This window comes from Delphinapterus leucas, chromosome 2 (assembly GCF_059928025.1).
Source record: "Delphinapterus leucas isolate spDelLeu-1000000601 "Yukka" chromosome 2, BTC_Dleu_Yukka2, whole genome shotgun sequence".
NCBI classification, from domain to species: Eukaryota; Metazoa; Chordata; class Mammalia; order Artiodactyla; family Monodontidae; genus Delphinapterus; species Delphinapterus leucas.
In genome coordinates, this window is record NC_143130.1 from 62,096,394 (window position 1) to 62,110,064 (window position 13,671).

Here is a 13,671-nt window from a genome sequence, read left to right on the forward strand (position 1 = left end):
AGAGTGAGGATCCTTGTACATTTCAGGGGCGGGGGGCTGCGCTCCATTGTTCACTCTGGGCCAATCAGGGTTAGCCCATTTCCTCCCAGCCAATCCTCCGTCACCCCCGCCTTCCACCCAATCTACCCCGCCCATCAGCCCCCAGGTCCCCAACACCTCCCCTGCATCCCCAGCGGTTCTGGGGAAGCTTCGTGACGCCACAGGTCCCGCCCCCAGCTCCGGCCACGGGCGAATGCGTGCTGACGTCATGCTGCGTGCGGGCCGGTGCGGAATCGCTCCTTCAACTCCGCGGGGCAGGAGGAGTTAGTTAGCAAAAGAGCCGAGGCTGGGCGCGCGACCTTCGTCTTTCTGCCCCTGGCCGCACGCTTTGCGCACATCTCTTTTCTGCATGGTGGATATTATTTTTCATTATCCTTTTCTGGGTACTATGGGGGATCATTCCAAGAGTAAGTCTTCCTGTGTGTGTGTGCGTTGTTAGTGTGTGTGCTTAATATGCAATATTTCTAACGCAGAAGAATGTTTAGTGGATTCTACAAGTGGCTTCTATTTGACAGGACACTGGGAGAGAAAAAAAAACGAATGCATTTTCCTGCAGGACCGCTTATCCGTTGGAATCCTGTTGTTTTAGTTTATAATTAAACACTCTTTCTCAAGCCTGCTAGGCTGACCTCAGGCTGTGAAATCTGCTTCTGTTTCGCGCTAAGGCAATAGGTTTGATTTAGGGATGTGGGCTTTTTTGTTTGTTTGCTTGCTTGCTTGTCTTTCGGCCTTTCCAATAAGGAAGATTTCTCTAGCTTGATCTGGGATATTTAAACTAAGAAATGTCAGAGGATGAGCGGAGACTCCGCCGAAAGCTGATGTGTCTGTTTTGGGATAGGAGGGAGTCGCTGTGAGAGGGAGTGTGCGGACGGCAATGCCGGAACATCACCGTCCAGTATTGATAGTGTGGCGTCCGCAGGGTTTAAATGTCTATTTACTCTTTCTTCTCACTGACTTGTTATATTTTAGTTGCAAGATATATCGATAAAACGCCTGTGTCCAAGTGAATGTAATAGCGAAAAAAATCGGGGAGGGGGATGGGGGAAGACAGAAAGCCTTCGCAAATTCAGAAGATTTTGTTTTTTCGTTTCCAATTGTCTGGACCTATGGAAAGCCCATTTCCTTTTTCTTGTGGTCGCAATTCTTGAAAGAGAGCGAGAGCGCCAGCGGGTTGGGTTGGGGCTGGAGCGGCCTCGGCCGGGGTCCGGGCAGCCAGGCCTGACGCGGGCCCCGCGCCCTTCCCCGGCAGAGAAGCCCGGGACGGCCATGTGCGTGGGCTGCGGGAGTCAGATCCACGACCAGTTTATCCTGCGGGTGTCGCCCGACCTCGAGTGGCACGCCGCCTGCCTCAAGTGCGCCGAGTGCAGCCAGTACCTGGACGAGACGTGCACGTGCTTCGTGAGAGACGGGAAGACCTACTGCAAGCGGGACTACGTCAGGTGAGGCCCGCGAGAGCCCGGGCTGCGCCACCGCCCACTGGGGCCGGTGCTCGAGGATGGCGGGCCGCCCGCGCGCCCCGGCGCGGGCAGAACACGGCCCCCAACCCCGAACGCGTGCCGCCGCACACCTCCTGGCCTGGGAATCCCCCGAGGGCTGGTCCCCGCAGCCTCCCTCTGGGCCACAAAGCGTCCTGGGCGAGCGTGCCCGGGGTGGGTAGCAGCCCGGCAGGCGAGGCCGGCCGCAGGCCCCGTGCTGACACCACCGCCCGTGCCTTGGGCCCGCAGGCTCTTCGGCATCAAGTGCGCCAAGTGCCAGGTGGGCTTCAGCAGCAGCGATCTGGTGATGCGGGCGCGGGACAGCGTGTACCACATCGAGTGTTTCCGCTGTTCCGTGTGCAGCCGCCAGCTGCTGCCCGGCGACGAGTTCTCGCTGCGGGAGCACGAGCTGCTCTGCCGCGCCGACCACGGCCTTCTGCTCGAGCGCGCTGCGGCCGGCAGCCCGCGCAGCCCTGGCCCGCTCCCCGGCGCCCGCGGCCTGCATCTGCCAGGTAAGCCGCTTGCGCCCGGTACTGCGCCGCCGGCTTGGGAGTGAGTGCATGGGTGTGTGTTCGTATGGGGGGTGGTTGTGATCGGACGAAAAGTTGTCACTTGGGTGTATTTCCGTTTGCCTGCAGTGTGGGGTTTTCTGGGTGAGTTCAGAACCCTGTGTTAGGAACGCGGCTGAGTGTGTGTTCGTGTGACGGGGAAAAATTGCATGTGGGTAAATGTGAGCCGGGATTGTGTGTATGAGTGTGCAGAATAGTGGGGAATTGTGTTCTCTGTGATCAGGAATATGTGGAACACAGTAGTAGGAGCAGGAAGGTGAATGATCACGGGGAATCTGAAGTGGTGACTTTGTCTGTGGAACTTGTACTCGGAATTTCAAGCAGTATGTGTGTTGTCAGAGAGAAAAGATAGGTTTGCCTGGGGGTATGTGTGTAAGGAATACAGTTCCCAGCCTAGAGGTGGGTTCAACCAGCCAGAAGCCCACCCGTAAGGCCAGCTCTGAAGGCTAACCACTCAACAAAGAGCTAGTGTCTGCATTTGTCTTTTGAGGCCCAGTTTGATGAACAACTTAGCCAAACGTTTCTCGGTGGGGAAGGAGTGGACGTACAGTGGACTCAGGGATCATACACCTCAGGGGATGCTCTGGGTCCTAATCAGGAGATGCCCAGAGTTGGGTTCTAAGTGTGTGGTTACCAGGTAGGAACAGTGACTCTGGCTGAGCAGTTACCAGCAAGTAGCCACAGACCTGAAGCACCAATCTCTAGACCAGGCTGAGCCTCTGGGTGCTGTGTGCTTGAAGTGCTCCCACTTCCTCTGGTCCTCCCTTTATTCCCATATAGAATGAGAAAATTGGGCTAGATGGGCTGTTTGTAAATATTTATCCAGATCTAGATATGCCCAGAAGAGGATATAAATTGAAACAGTGAGACTTGTATCCAAACCTGGTTCAGATGGGAGTGCGAAACAGGATGAAGCCAGTGTTGGGAGCACCCTGGTCTCGGGTGTCGGAGGGGCTCCCTTTTGTTTGCTGCGGGTTGCGGGCCGCAGGAATCCGGCCCTAAATACCCGATTCTACTTAACCTGGGGTTGAGAGAGCCCAAGGCCGAGTGAGGAAAGTGCCAGCGGCTGCGCGCGGGCCGGGAGGGCGGCCGCTGGGCCAGGGAAACTGGAGCCTTGAGGGAGGAGACCCGGCGGGCCGAGGCCCGAGGGCGGGCAGAAAGGAACCGTTCCAGGCCCTGGAGGCCCACTCGCGCCCCAGGGCAGGTCTTCGCGACACACGGCCTGGCCCTGTCCGAGAGGCCTCTGAATCAGGGAGAAGGGCACTTGGGGGCCACCCGGGAGCGGGAGACAAGCCCCCCAATTCCGAGGCAGCGCGGCGCTTGGGGTCCGCGTGGGTCCCCTTCCCCTTTCCCCTTCCAGAGTCCCGGGCGCGCCTCCTTCCTCTTCCTCTGAAACTCCGACTTCTTCCGGAGAGCTTCCCTCGTCCCGCGGAACCCACGCGGGCATTCCTAGGGTCTGGTAAGTGGAGGAAGCACAGCGGGGGTCGGCCACTCCCGTCCCGCACAGGCCTAGCTCGGAACTCCCACGCCCCGCTTGCGCGCTGGCGAGATCGCTGCGGGGAGCCCTGTGGAGGAACTAGGGAAGGGACGAAAATGCACACCTTTTTCCGGGTAGGGCGAACAGACGGAAAGGGAGAGAAGACGAACAATAAAACGAAATAAACGGAATAAACGAGAAACGAAATCGGGCCCCGGAGGACTCGGCCGCCGCGGGGCCGGGCGCAGGGAGAGTGAGTGGCGGTCACTCTCTCACCTCTCGCTCCCTTGCAGACCCGGGATCGGGCCGGCAGCCCTCGCTGCGTCCGCACGTGCACAAACAGACCGAGAAGACAACCCGCGTGCGGACCGTGCTCAACGAGAAGCAGCTGCACACTCTGCGGACGTGCTACGCGGCTAACCCGCGGCCCGACGCGCTCATGAAGGAGCAGCTGGTGGAGATGACCGGCCTGAGCCCGCGGGTCATACGCGTCTGGTTCCAGAACAAGCGGTGCAAGGACAAGAAGAAATCCATCCTCATGAAGCAGCTGCAGCAGCAGCAGCACAATGACAAGACGGTGAGAGACTGGGAGCTGGAGGATCGGATCGGGTGGAGCCTCGGGTTCGCCCTGCGGCATCTGCGTGCCCATTTCTGGGCCGGCTCTTGGGAGATCCAGGGGGAACTGGGCTCCCCAATAGCGTGTGTTGGTGCTTTCAGAGCAAGGCTTACCTTGGGGTTGAAGGCTTCTTAATTACTGTATCCGAGGTCAGGTCTTCCCCAGTTCCAGCGGCAGACCAGAGTTGGGGTCTGGGGCGTAGTTCGGAGCTCAAGGTGGCATGTTTGCCAGAGCCAGCAAGTCGGGGCGGGTTGTGTCCTTCTCTCAGCATGACTCGGTTTGAACACTTTTCCTTTGCAAACCTGGAGAGGGATGGGAACGCAGGCCTCATGTTCGTTCCCTTGCCGTGTTGGCTTCCAGCACCGAGGCTGGCCTATGGTGGCTGTTTTTGGGCCCGAGGAATTTGCACTGGATAAGGCGGGCTCACTCGGCTGCGGACAAGTGTATGCCTCCCCTAAACCGTTTCAGGCTCCAAATCACGTGCCAGTGCCTGGGGCCCCAGTCTCAAAGACGTCGGGAAACGCAAGACCTAATTCGAGCATCTTCCACCCTCTCTTCTGCTTGTCCCGCAGAGCCTGCAGGGACTGACCGGGACGCCCCTGGTGGCGGGCAGTCCCATCCGTCACGAGAGCGCCGTGCAGGGCAGTGCAGTTGAGGTGCAGACGTACCAGCCGCCATGGAAAGCGCTCAGCGAGTTCGCCCTCCAGAGTGACCTGGACCAACCCGCCTTCCAGCAGCTGGTGAGGCCCTGCTCTACCCGCCCGGAACTCAGGACTCCGGGGGAGGTGGGGTGGATTTAGCCACTTAGCCAAGGTGGGAAGGGGTGGGGGTTTCTCAGGGGATGAGGGTCTTGGGGGGTTGGGGGGAGGTGGGTAGCTGCAACCGCACCCGGCTCATTAATGCGCTCTAAACCAGGTGTCCCTGGATTAAAGCGCTGGCAGGGGAGGTCGAGGGATTACCCAACCCGCAGCCCCGTCCTAATACCCCTGCGTGCGCTTGGGGACCTGGCCGACTTATCCAAGGGCCTGCTCCCAGCCGGTGGCTTGTCCCCAAGGGACACCTTTGGGAATAGGTGGCCCGGGAAAACCAGCTCGGGCGCTTCTTCACCCGCTCCTTCCCGGTGTCTCCGCTGCCCCAGGTCTCCTTCTCTGAGTCTGGCTCCCTAGGCAACTCCTCCGGCAGCGACGTGACCTCCCTGTCCTCGCAGCTCCCGGACACCCCCAACAGCATGGTGCCGAGTCCCGTGGAAACGTGAGGGGGACCCTTCCCCGCCAGCCCGCGGACCTCGCATGCTCCCTGCATGAGACTTACCCATGCTCAGGCCATTCCAGCTCCGAAAACTCTCTCGCCTTTGTAATTATTATTATTGCTATTTAAAGAGAGAGGACTGAGAGAAGCGGTCGGGATAGCCAAAAGCGCCGGGACGCAACCTGCTTTCACCAGACTGGAAAGCCCTGCTCCGAGGACTTTTCTTTTTACAAAACCAGAATTTGGGTTTACTAACGTTAGCTCTGCCATCTCTTCTCCCTCGCTCGGCGTGGCCGCCGCCGCTCTATTACCGCGCCCCCAGGCCCACGTACCCATTTGTGCGTGGAGAACGCGCAGGTCAGGTCCCGCGCCGGCCCAGCCCCGAGCTCGCCCACGCGGATGCAGGCACCTGCCGCCGCCCGGCCCCGCGCTCCCAGGTGGCCTCGCCCCGGCTCTAGCGGGGAAGAGGACGGGGCAATCCAAAGGAACAGGCAGTCAATCCCCCAAAGCGCATGATTGCCGGAAAAAAGTAGAAACGAGACTTTCCTTGAAAATGTTTTAAATTATCGGTCGACGCAGGACAGAGTGTGTGAGCCTTTGCCGAACAAAACGTAAGTTATTGTTATTTATTGTGAGGACAGCCAGTTCATAGTGGGACGAATATTTTGATCTTAATAAAAAAAGATAATAACCCGATCGATGCTGCTCCTGTGTGCTGTTGGTGCAGCGGGAGGGCTGGACGAAAGCAGGTTGGGGTTGGGGCTTGTTTCAACGAAGATGAGGCTCCGCGCAGGGCCCACCGCTGGTGCCCGCGCCTCGCGCGCCACTGGCCCGCGTGCTCCCGCGCAGACAGGGGCGGGCCCGGCGGCGATTGGGCGCCGCGCGGGGGGCGGGGCTGGGTCCCTGTGCGCCGTGCGCCCCGTGCGGCCCAGCGAGGCCCAGAGAAGCATGTGAGAACCCAGGACCTCCCGGAAGCCTGCACGCTCCCTGTTGGCTCTCCACTCTCGGCGTTTCGCGGCAGAAGCCCGCGGGGCGGTGGGGTGACCCCGTTTGGGCCGGGAAACCTGCGATGTTCCGATGGCGGCCGTTTGGCTGGCTAGGGCCAGCGTTTCCGTCTCAACCTGGCCTCAGCTCCTGCAGCTGGACCCAGCCTGGCGTCCCTCAAGGCCCCCTCGACCCTCGCTCCACTTTCGGCCGGGTGCACTCGGCCCCCCGCCTGCGTTTCTTTTCCCGCGGGTCTGGAAGCCCGAACCCCCACCCCCGGGCGCCTCGCCCGCCTGCCACCCGGGCCCTGCCGCCGAGCAGCGAGGCCAGCCCGCGCGCCCCGGGGCGAACAGGGGGGCCTTGATGGCTCGTCCTCGGCGCTGTCCCCAGAGTGGATGCGCGACGTGATCAATCCCGCTGCATTTATTAATTCCCCCGTCTAGACAGAGGAGAAGGCCGTGCGGCGGCTCCTTATCTGCATTTGGCATCACCTGCAAGCGATACACTGAAGGAGCCACAACAAGCCCCCGCTAGGATCGAGGCTGCCAGGGAAAATAAGTCCACCCAGAACCAGTCTGGCGTGTCCTTGGTTTATTTTCTTTCCAGACCCGAAATGCAGGGGGCGGGGGATGGCCCGGGTGGGAGGGAGCTGGGAATGGCCCCTGGATATGCCGTGCCCAGGTCACTTGGTGTGACATTTCAAACCCCTGTGACTTGTTTTCTTGAAAACTGGCTTTAGTGATCGCAGGAAATAACCAAGAGATACTGAATCTCCAGCAGGCCCCCGGGCAAGCACAAAAAACCGGGAGGCTCAGGTTTTACCCTTCACAAATATTTAACCCTTTGGCAGCCTGGGGTAATTCTTTTCCCAGACCAGTCCTCTTTTGGTGGACTCAGAAAGCTGCCAGCCTGCCAGTGATTCCACTAGTCTTGAACAATCTCTGGCATTGGGTTTCCTTGTCCCTCCAAGTTAAAAGACCCTTAAGTAGCTCCTTCTTTGTCCAGGCATTGTTTTGAAAGAGAGCAATGCCCTTACTGAGTAGGGGATAGTTGCAATCTTAGCTCAGGTAGCTTCTGGTAAGGAAAAATGTGTCCGAGGGGGCATCTGTGGTCGCTGGATAGAGGAAGCCATGCTTTCTGTTGAAAAGCCATGGGCTGATTGGATGCCAGAGGCTGCTGTAGACGTTTCAGCTGAACTGATGGCAGAATTCCATCAGCAGGTTTCTCCCCTTCCCCCCCCATTAGAGATGGGAGGCTGGAAGACTGGCTGGCAATTGAGGAGGTGGGAAGATCGGGCCACATTTATATTTTACTTCCTGAAAGTCAAGGTGATGCTAGCACAAAAATTAAAGAGAATCTTCCCCTCTTCAGAATTTAGGAAATGGTGCTGCAGACTTAGAGATAAGGGGAGAGATATGTAGGGTTAATGAAGACCAGCTTTACTCTCAAGTGCCCAGAAAGTGTTTTAATAATCAGGGTTAGATTCTTTGAGGGTTCATTCCCTTAACTTAGATCATTCGCTCCCAAACAGAACTATAGATATTTCCCTTTACCTTCTGGCTGGCCATTGGACTAATTAGGGGGCTAAACTTACAAGAAATCTTACTTTTGAAAACTTTTGATTTATCCAGAATATTGGGCTTTGTCATTTTTAAAAAGGAAATAACAGGTTCTTGAATTTTAAAAAAATCATTAATCGTTGTTAATTAGCTCTGAATTTTTGCTTTGAACACACTGCAGTGTTTTAATGCTACAAATGGAAACATCTGCCTATCTAATTACAGTCACCTCTTCCCTTCCCATCCATAGATCAAAAATCTAATTCCTCTTTTTGATATTTATATGAGTGTGTCTGTTTTTGAATATTGGGATATTATCCAGATCACGGTGGTTACTGTGTATTAGGATACCTATATCTATGTGTATTGCTGTATAAAACATCACAAGCTGTTCTCCTGTAGTTTGTTGCTAGCCACCCAAAGGGGCACATTGTTTTCCTTGTGGGTTTCCAAGGAAAGGGTTTAACTCTGAAGCCTTATTACAGCGGTCCCTGGTGAGGTGTCAGATCTATGGTTGGTTAGTTACATTAATAAATACCTGTTTTACTTGTTCCCAGGTCATCTTTAAACATCTTCTGTAATACAGTAGGGATTTCCTTGTAAATTAAACTACCTGTAACAATTACAAGTGTTGTATTTTATGCTTACTGAACTTTTAAAGTGAGATACCCAGCTGTGTAGTAAAAAAAGTCAGTTCAATCAAAGAGGCCATAGATGGGAAATGGGAGTAAGTTATTTAACTAGATTCACCTTAGAATAAGATTTTCTCAATGGATTTATCTAATAATTTGGATAGCTCTTTGTAATGGAGGCAGAAAGGGATTCCCAGAGATGGAAAAGTTTATGGCTATTACACCACAAAATTTAATACATATTGAAAGGCTGCACAATTCTGGGAAATTCAGAGTCCCTGTGGCAGTATTCCCAACGAACTTTAATTTTTAATGGGTTGTGCAACAGAAATCAGCCTTTCAGTTTTGAATATGAAATAGCTTAAAGCTTAGTTTTGTCAGAGCTGCAAATACTGGGTTTAAATGAGACGTTGTCTAAGATTGTTCTCTAAAAAATGTGAGATTCTGCTGCTGCTGTCTGGGGGAGGGCATAAATTGCCACACATTTAGCTAGCTGTCTTTTCCCATACAAGTATTCACCAAAGAGAGCAAGAGAATTAGTTGACTAGCAGCACGCTGGAGAGGGGAAACAATGAATGAATAATAAACGATTTGCAGAGGAGTTCCCAATGGACTTGTGATAAAAGCAGGAAATTCAGAGAGTTTATTAAGCTGATGTAGGGAAGATTAGAGGCTTTTAAATATGGGTCTGATTGATGTAAAGGTAAACTTTCTTCAGGATACTGGGATTCAGTGCAATAACGAGGATTGTGTGACCAATTACAGACTAGCACCTTGTTGATGGAGACTGTGCATGGAAGATGCAGATAAATGGAGCTAGGCTGAGAGCAGTAATGGGAGAGACAAAGGGCACAGAGAAATACTCCATTGGGATCCAGATGTGGAGTGGTGTAGGGGGAGTGGTTCAATTTATAAAGCAAGTTTGGCGCCCGGCAGAAATCATGCCAGAAAGGCTGGAGTGCTAGGCGAGGCCATGTTTTGGATCGGGGCACCGCCTGGTCCATAAGGTCAAGGACTCGTGAGAGAGTGGGTCAGGGGGTGAGCGGAGGGGCAGGAGTTCAGGAAGCCTGAGCGATTCCTCAGTGGGAAACAGGATATTCAAGGCAGTAGTTTCAGTGTTTAAGGCAGGAGACCCCAGTGTTCGTTCGGGGCGTGGGAGCAGGGAGAGGGACGTGGAAGAAGAGGAATGGTGAGGAGTAATCCCTTCCCAGATTATTGAGACCCAAGAATTCAGAAAGCTTGGCAAGGAGCTCTGGAAAAAATGGCCCACGTGCTTTTCTTCCTGGGGAAGGAAGGAAAGATGGTAGAGGCGGCGAGGTCCGGACCTAGATTCAGGGTTCGAGGGTCACAGCGCCTCCAATTGCCTGTAGGGAGGGAGAGGCTCCGGAACTCGGCAGAAAGCGGCATCCTGCTGGGCGTCCGGTGTGACGAGCCCTGTAGAGCTCCGGGAAAGCGAGCTGCCGCCTAGAGCGGGAAATTCGGTTGGGCAGCGGCGTTGGGCGTTCAAATGTCGCTGCCCCGGGACCTCGGGCGGCTTTTACCTATTTGGCTCAAATTCTGGGCTCTAAAGCCTGGGCGGAATTGTTACCTTTGCTCCGACTGGGCCCTGTCGCGTCGTCAGGTTTACAGGCTGGACCCAGCAGAGACTTTTCGCTTCGGCCCAGCGGGTCCACCTGTGGCCCCTGAGCCTCGGGAGACGCGTGACGTGGCCCCCGCCCCAGGAGAAAGCCAGTTGGTGGCACTTGTCTCGGCAAATTGGAACAAGATGTGCCTGCGCTCACCTGCGCGCTGTTCTCTCCCCACCCCCGGAGAGTTTAGAAGTAGTAAAACCCAAGGGAGTTAGAGCTTAAATCACTCTGGCCCTGCGGAGCGCACAATAAAGGAGGGAACTTGAGACCTGCAGAAACCGCGCGGGTCGGGAGTCACAGAGGAGCCGCCAGGCCCGATCCTCGCAGGCTCCCCAGCCGGGTGGAGCCGGGGTTTGTCTCAAACAAACCCTCTCCCCTCCCGGACGAGGGGGCCAAATGAGACCATTCAATTAAATGTTTAATTGCGAATTCTGGTATGGTTTCTGGAAGGTTAATCACAGCTGTCTCAATTATTTATGGCTTTTTGGCAAATTTCCGACCAGATAAGAAGTATATTCTACTGTGAAGCGTCTTGCAGGAAATCTGATAAATATTTGATTATTCCTTTCAGCTACAAGGATTCTGCGTCCACGCCCCAGGACCCGCGGGGCAAGCGGGATTTGGGAACTCCTCCCCTGGTTGGGGCGCCCCGGGCGACGGCGGGTCGAGCAAGGAGCCGGCCGCCGACACCCGGGTCCCCGGCCCTCGGGCAGCGGAGAAGCCCGGGCCGCCGTCCTGGAGGAGGGCGCGGGCGCCAGGGCCCAGCCCCTCGGCCTCCCGGGGGCGCGGCGCTCAGCCCGGCCGCGGCTCGAGGTGTTTCGGACCGCGCCGCGGGGAGGGTCCGGGGTCCTGGGTCCTGCGCCCCGGGCCGAGTCGCCGCCGAGCCCTGGGAGCGGGCTCCGCCGAGGCGGCAGGGACTTCCCGAGAGTCGGTCCCACTGGCCTCGGAGCCGCCGTCCCCGCTCCGAGCCCAGCCGGGCTTCGACCCCGCAGCCCGAGCGCGGAAGACGCCGGGTCCCGGGCGGCGGAAGTACAGAGCGCACTGGGATGCGTTCGCTTTTTCTTATTTTCGTTTGAAATTGGATCTCTTTATTTTCTGTTTGCAAAGGAGTAAAAACAGCATATACAAAACTCGGCAGCCTTGTGAGGCTCCAAAAAGAAGTGTCCTGAACATTAGGTAGCTAAGTTTGCTTTCAACAATCCGATGAAACTTCTGTATTTTCCAGTCCCCTCCGCCCCCAGTCTTGAATCTGATACTATTAAAACCATTTTTCCCCCCCCGACCAGATCTTTCTTCTTGGTAATGTTTGATCCTTATCTGACAGAAATTATTACCAATGTCACTCAGTGACCGGCTTAGAACTGACCGTTGGCTTAAGGTGGAGAACCGATGAGAACAAGATATGAAAAGGTCAACATCTCCTGGCAGACACTCCTCCCGTTCAGCTGTGAGCCGTGCACAGGAGTTGAAAACTTCAATTCAAAGCCCTTGTGACCGTCTGTTTTTACTTCGGTTTTCATTGCAGTTATTTGAGAAAATACTTTAGGGTGATTCACTATGGTTGATCTTTTTGGATCCCTAATTTTTATTCTGTAGAATTTCAGTTCAGCGATGATATTTCTATAGGAGACTCTCAGTATTGGCCGCTAGGAAAGTTTAAGCAGACCAACGAATATAATGCTTTAAATTCATTTCAAATAGCCCCCAAAACATATTATGTAATTAGAATGTAAAACTGTTATAAACATCTTTTACTCAAACCTATAAAAGGGAAATTTAGAGCAGGTTAACTTTTAGTAAGTCTTTAATTAAGATACTTCCGGAGTTGGAATTAACGTTTTTCTTTCAGATTTGTATTGCTTTAACAAGAAAAGTCATCACTGCAAACAGAATAAGTTATTTTATTACAAGAACAAAACAGACTTGCTAATTTTATGTCTAATTTTACCCACATTACAAATGCAAAGTATATATTATCATAGGATGTAAGTTACCAAACTCCAAAATATTGTGCATAAATGAAATAAACTCAACTTGCAGAATTAGAAAGAACATTAAAGTATCTACAGTCTTTATAAATAGTGCAAAGTATATACCATATCTACAGAGTATAAACATGTGAAAATGAACTTCTTAAGGAACAGTTAGAATGTTTGATCAGTTTAAAATATTAATGAGGGTACTCAAATATACAACCAACCAAAACATTTATTTTTTCTCTTTTTTTAAGAAAAACTGTCGAGCTTCTTCCCAGGCCTGCTGAGGAAATCTGTTAGCCAGCTCAAGATAGTCTTGGGAACCAAGGCATTTTCCTGAGAGAGAAAAATAAGAAGAGTAAAATTAAAAAGAGTTAAATTCTTCAAAATGTAAGAAATGAAAATTATTTTGATATCTGAGTACAAAATGGAGACTTACTCTTCAAGTAAATCATGATGCAAATTTAAGTAAAGGTAACTGATCTATATCTATTATAGTATAAAATATATATTTTAATCACAATCTATTTCATGCTTCTAACCTATTCAGACATTAACCCCTATGTAAAACATTGTGAAAAACATTGTTTTTGGACTCTGGAGTAAGAAAATAAGTAAATAAGTATGGTAAACAAAATAAAGTGACAGTCATGTATCCCATCCTTAAGTTAGCCTTGAAAGGCTAAATCTGTATGTAAACTTTACAGTTATTTTCTAAAATAGTCTATTTAATCTAAAACATGATTTTAGTTTAAACATAACTTTAAAAATGCTCCAATCTGGCACTCAGTCACCTAACAAAGCAGAGGGAACTGTCAGGAGCCTTACTGGCTCTTGAAACAAACGATCTCCTGGCCAGCCAGTCATCTAGCAGCGAGTATTTGAAAAACAGAATTCTTCCTCAGCAATAAGAATGTGGTGCTGCCAGGAGCTGCTTTACACTTAGAACTTAGAGGTTCACCTGGGCAATGAACTCAACATCTTGAAACATCTTGAAACATTTTGGGGGGATTTAATCTAAGCAAAAGGGGAACAGATGTCCAAGGTGCAAACTGGCAACTTAGTGTGGCATCATCATTTTTTAAAATCAAGTAAGCATATTATGAGCTGTCACCAGTAGAGTGATGACTTTTTCTAAGCAAAGCAGAGAACAGTTCCCTATTTGTTGGTTTGTGGATTAACCCATAGTAAATCCACATTGGGGAAAGCATGAAAGCCAGAGAAGATGGTCCCTTGGAAAAGGAAAGACGGTTGAAACCAAGCAGACAGAGTCAGCCCCTGGGACTTCGCCTGCCAGATAGGCAGCAAATTGTGACTCATCCTTACGTCAGGAGAAAGAGGAAGAAAAAAAGAATGTCTATACTTCTTACTGGGAAAAAAATTGCTGTACAATTAAAAAATAAATTAAAAAAATACATTAGAATATTTTCCTAGGCATTTTCATAAATTCAAAATTTAAAACATTGTT

General features: G+C 52.5%; 2 protein-coding genes and 1 pseudogene across 7 annotated transcripts in view; 2 read left to right on the forward strand and 1 right to left on the reverse strand.

Moving 5' to 3' along the window:
• Positions 1 to 251: 251 nt before the first annotated feature.
• Positions 252 to 6,489, forward strand: ISL2 (ISL LIM homeobox 2). Its single transcript, XM_022579475.2, has 6 exons — positions 252 to 446; positions 1,289 to 1,478; positions 1,764 to 2,026; positions 3,854 to 4,137; positions 4,749 to 4,916; positions 5,315 to 6,489. The coding sequence occupies exons 1-6, from the start codon at positions 389 to 391 to the stop codon at positions 5,429 to 5,431; spliced, it is 1,080 nt and encodes a 359-aa protein (XP_022435183.2). The 5' UTR covers positions 252 to 388; the 3' UTR covers positions 5,432 to 6,489.
• Positions 6,490 to 10,106: 3,617 nt separating this feature from the next.
• On the forward strand, positions 10,107 to 12,232 carry LOC149750155 (uncharacterized; annotated as a pseudogene).
• The window catches only part of SCAPER (S-phase cyclin A associated protein in the ER), a 494,989-nt gene continuing 493,426 nt past the window's right edge, over positions 12,109 to 13,671 (reverse strand). For all 6 annotated transcript variants that reach the window (XM_030761728.2, XM_022580126.3, XM_022580128.3 and 3 more), the window contains one exon: positions 12,109 to 12,539. In XM_030761728.2, the coding sequence (XP_030617588.1) occupies positions 12,436 to 12,539 (104 nt within the window). In that variant the 3' untranslated portion in view covers positions 12,109 to 12,435. The remainder of the gene's footprint in view (positions 12,540 to 13,671) is intronic.

What these genes read in the sequence shown, in the direction of transcription:
- ISL2 (XM_022579475.2), top strand. Translation starts at nt 389, where the DNA reads ATGGTGGATATTATTTTTCATTATCCTTTTCTGGGTACTATGGGGGAT. An exon ending in CCGCGGCCTGCATCTGCCAG is followed by an intron (nt 2,027 to 3,853) that starts GTAAGCCGCTTG and finishes GCTCCCTTGCAG; the next exon opens with ACCCGGGATCGGGCCGGCAG. An exon ending in AACCCGCCTTCCAGCAGCTG is followed by an intron (nt 4,917 to 5,314) that starts GTGAGGCCCTGC and finishes CCGCTGCCCCAG; the next exon opens with GTCTCCTTCTCTGAGTCTGG.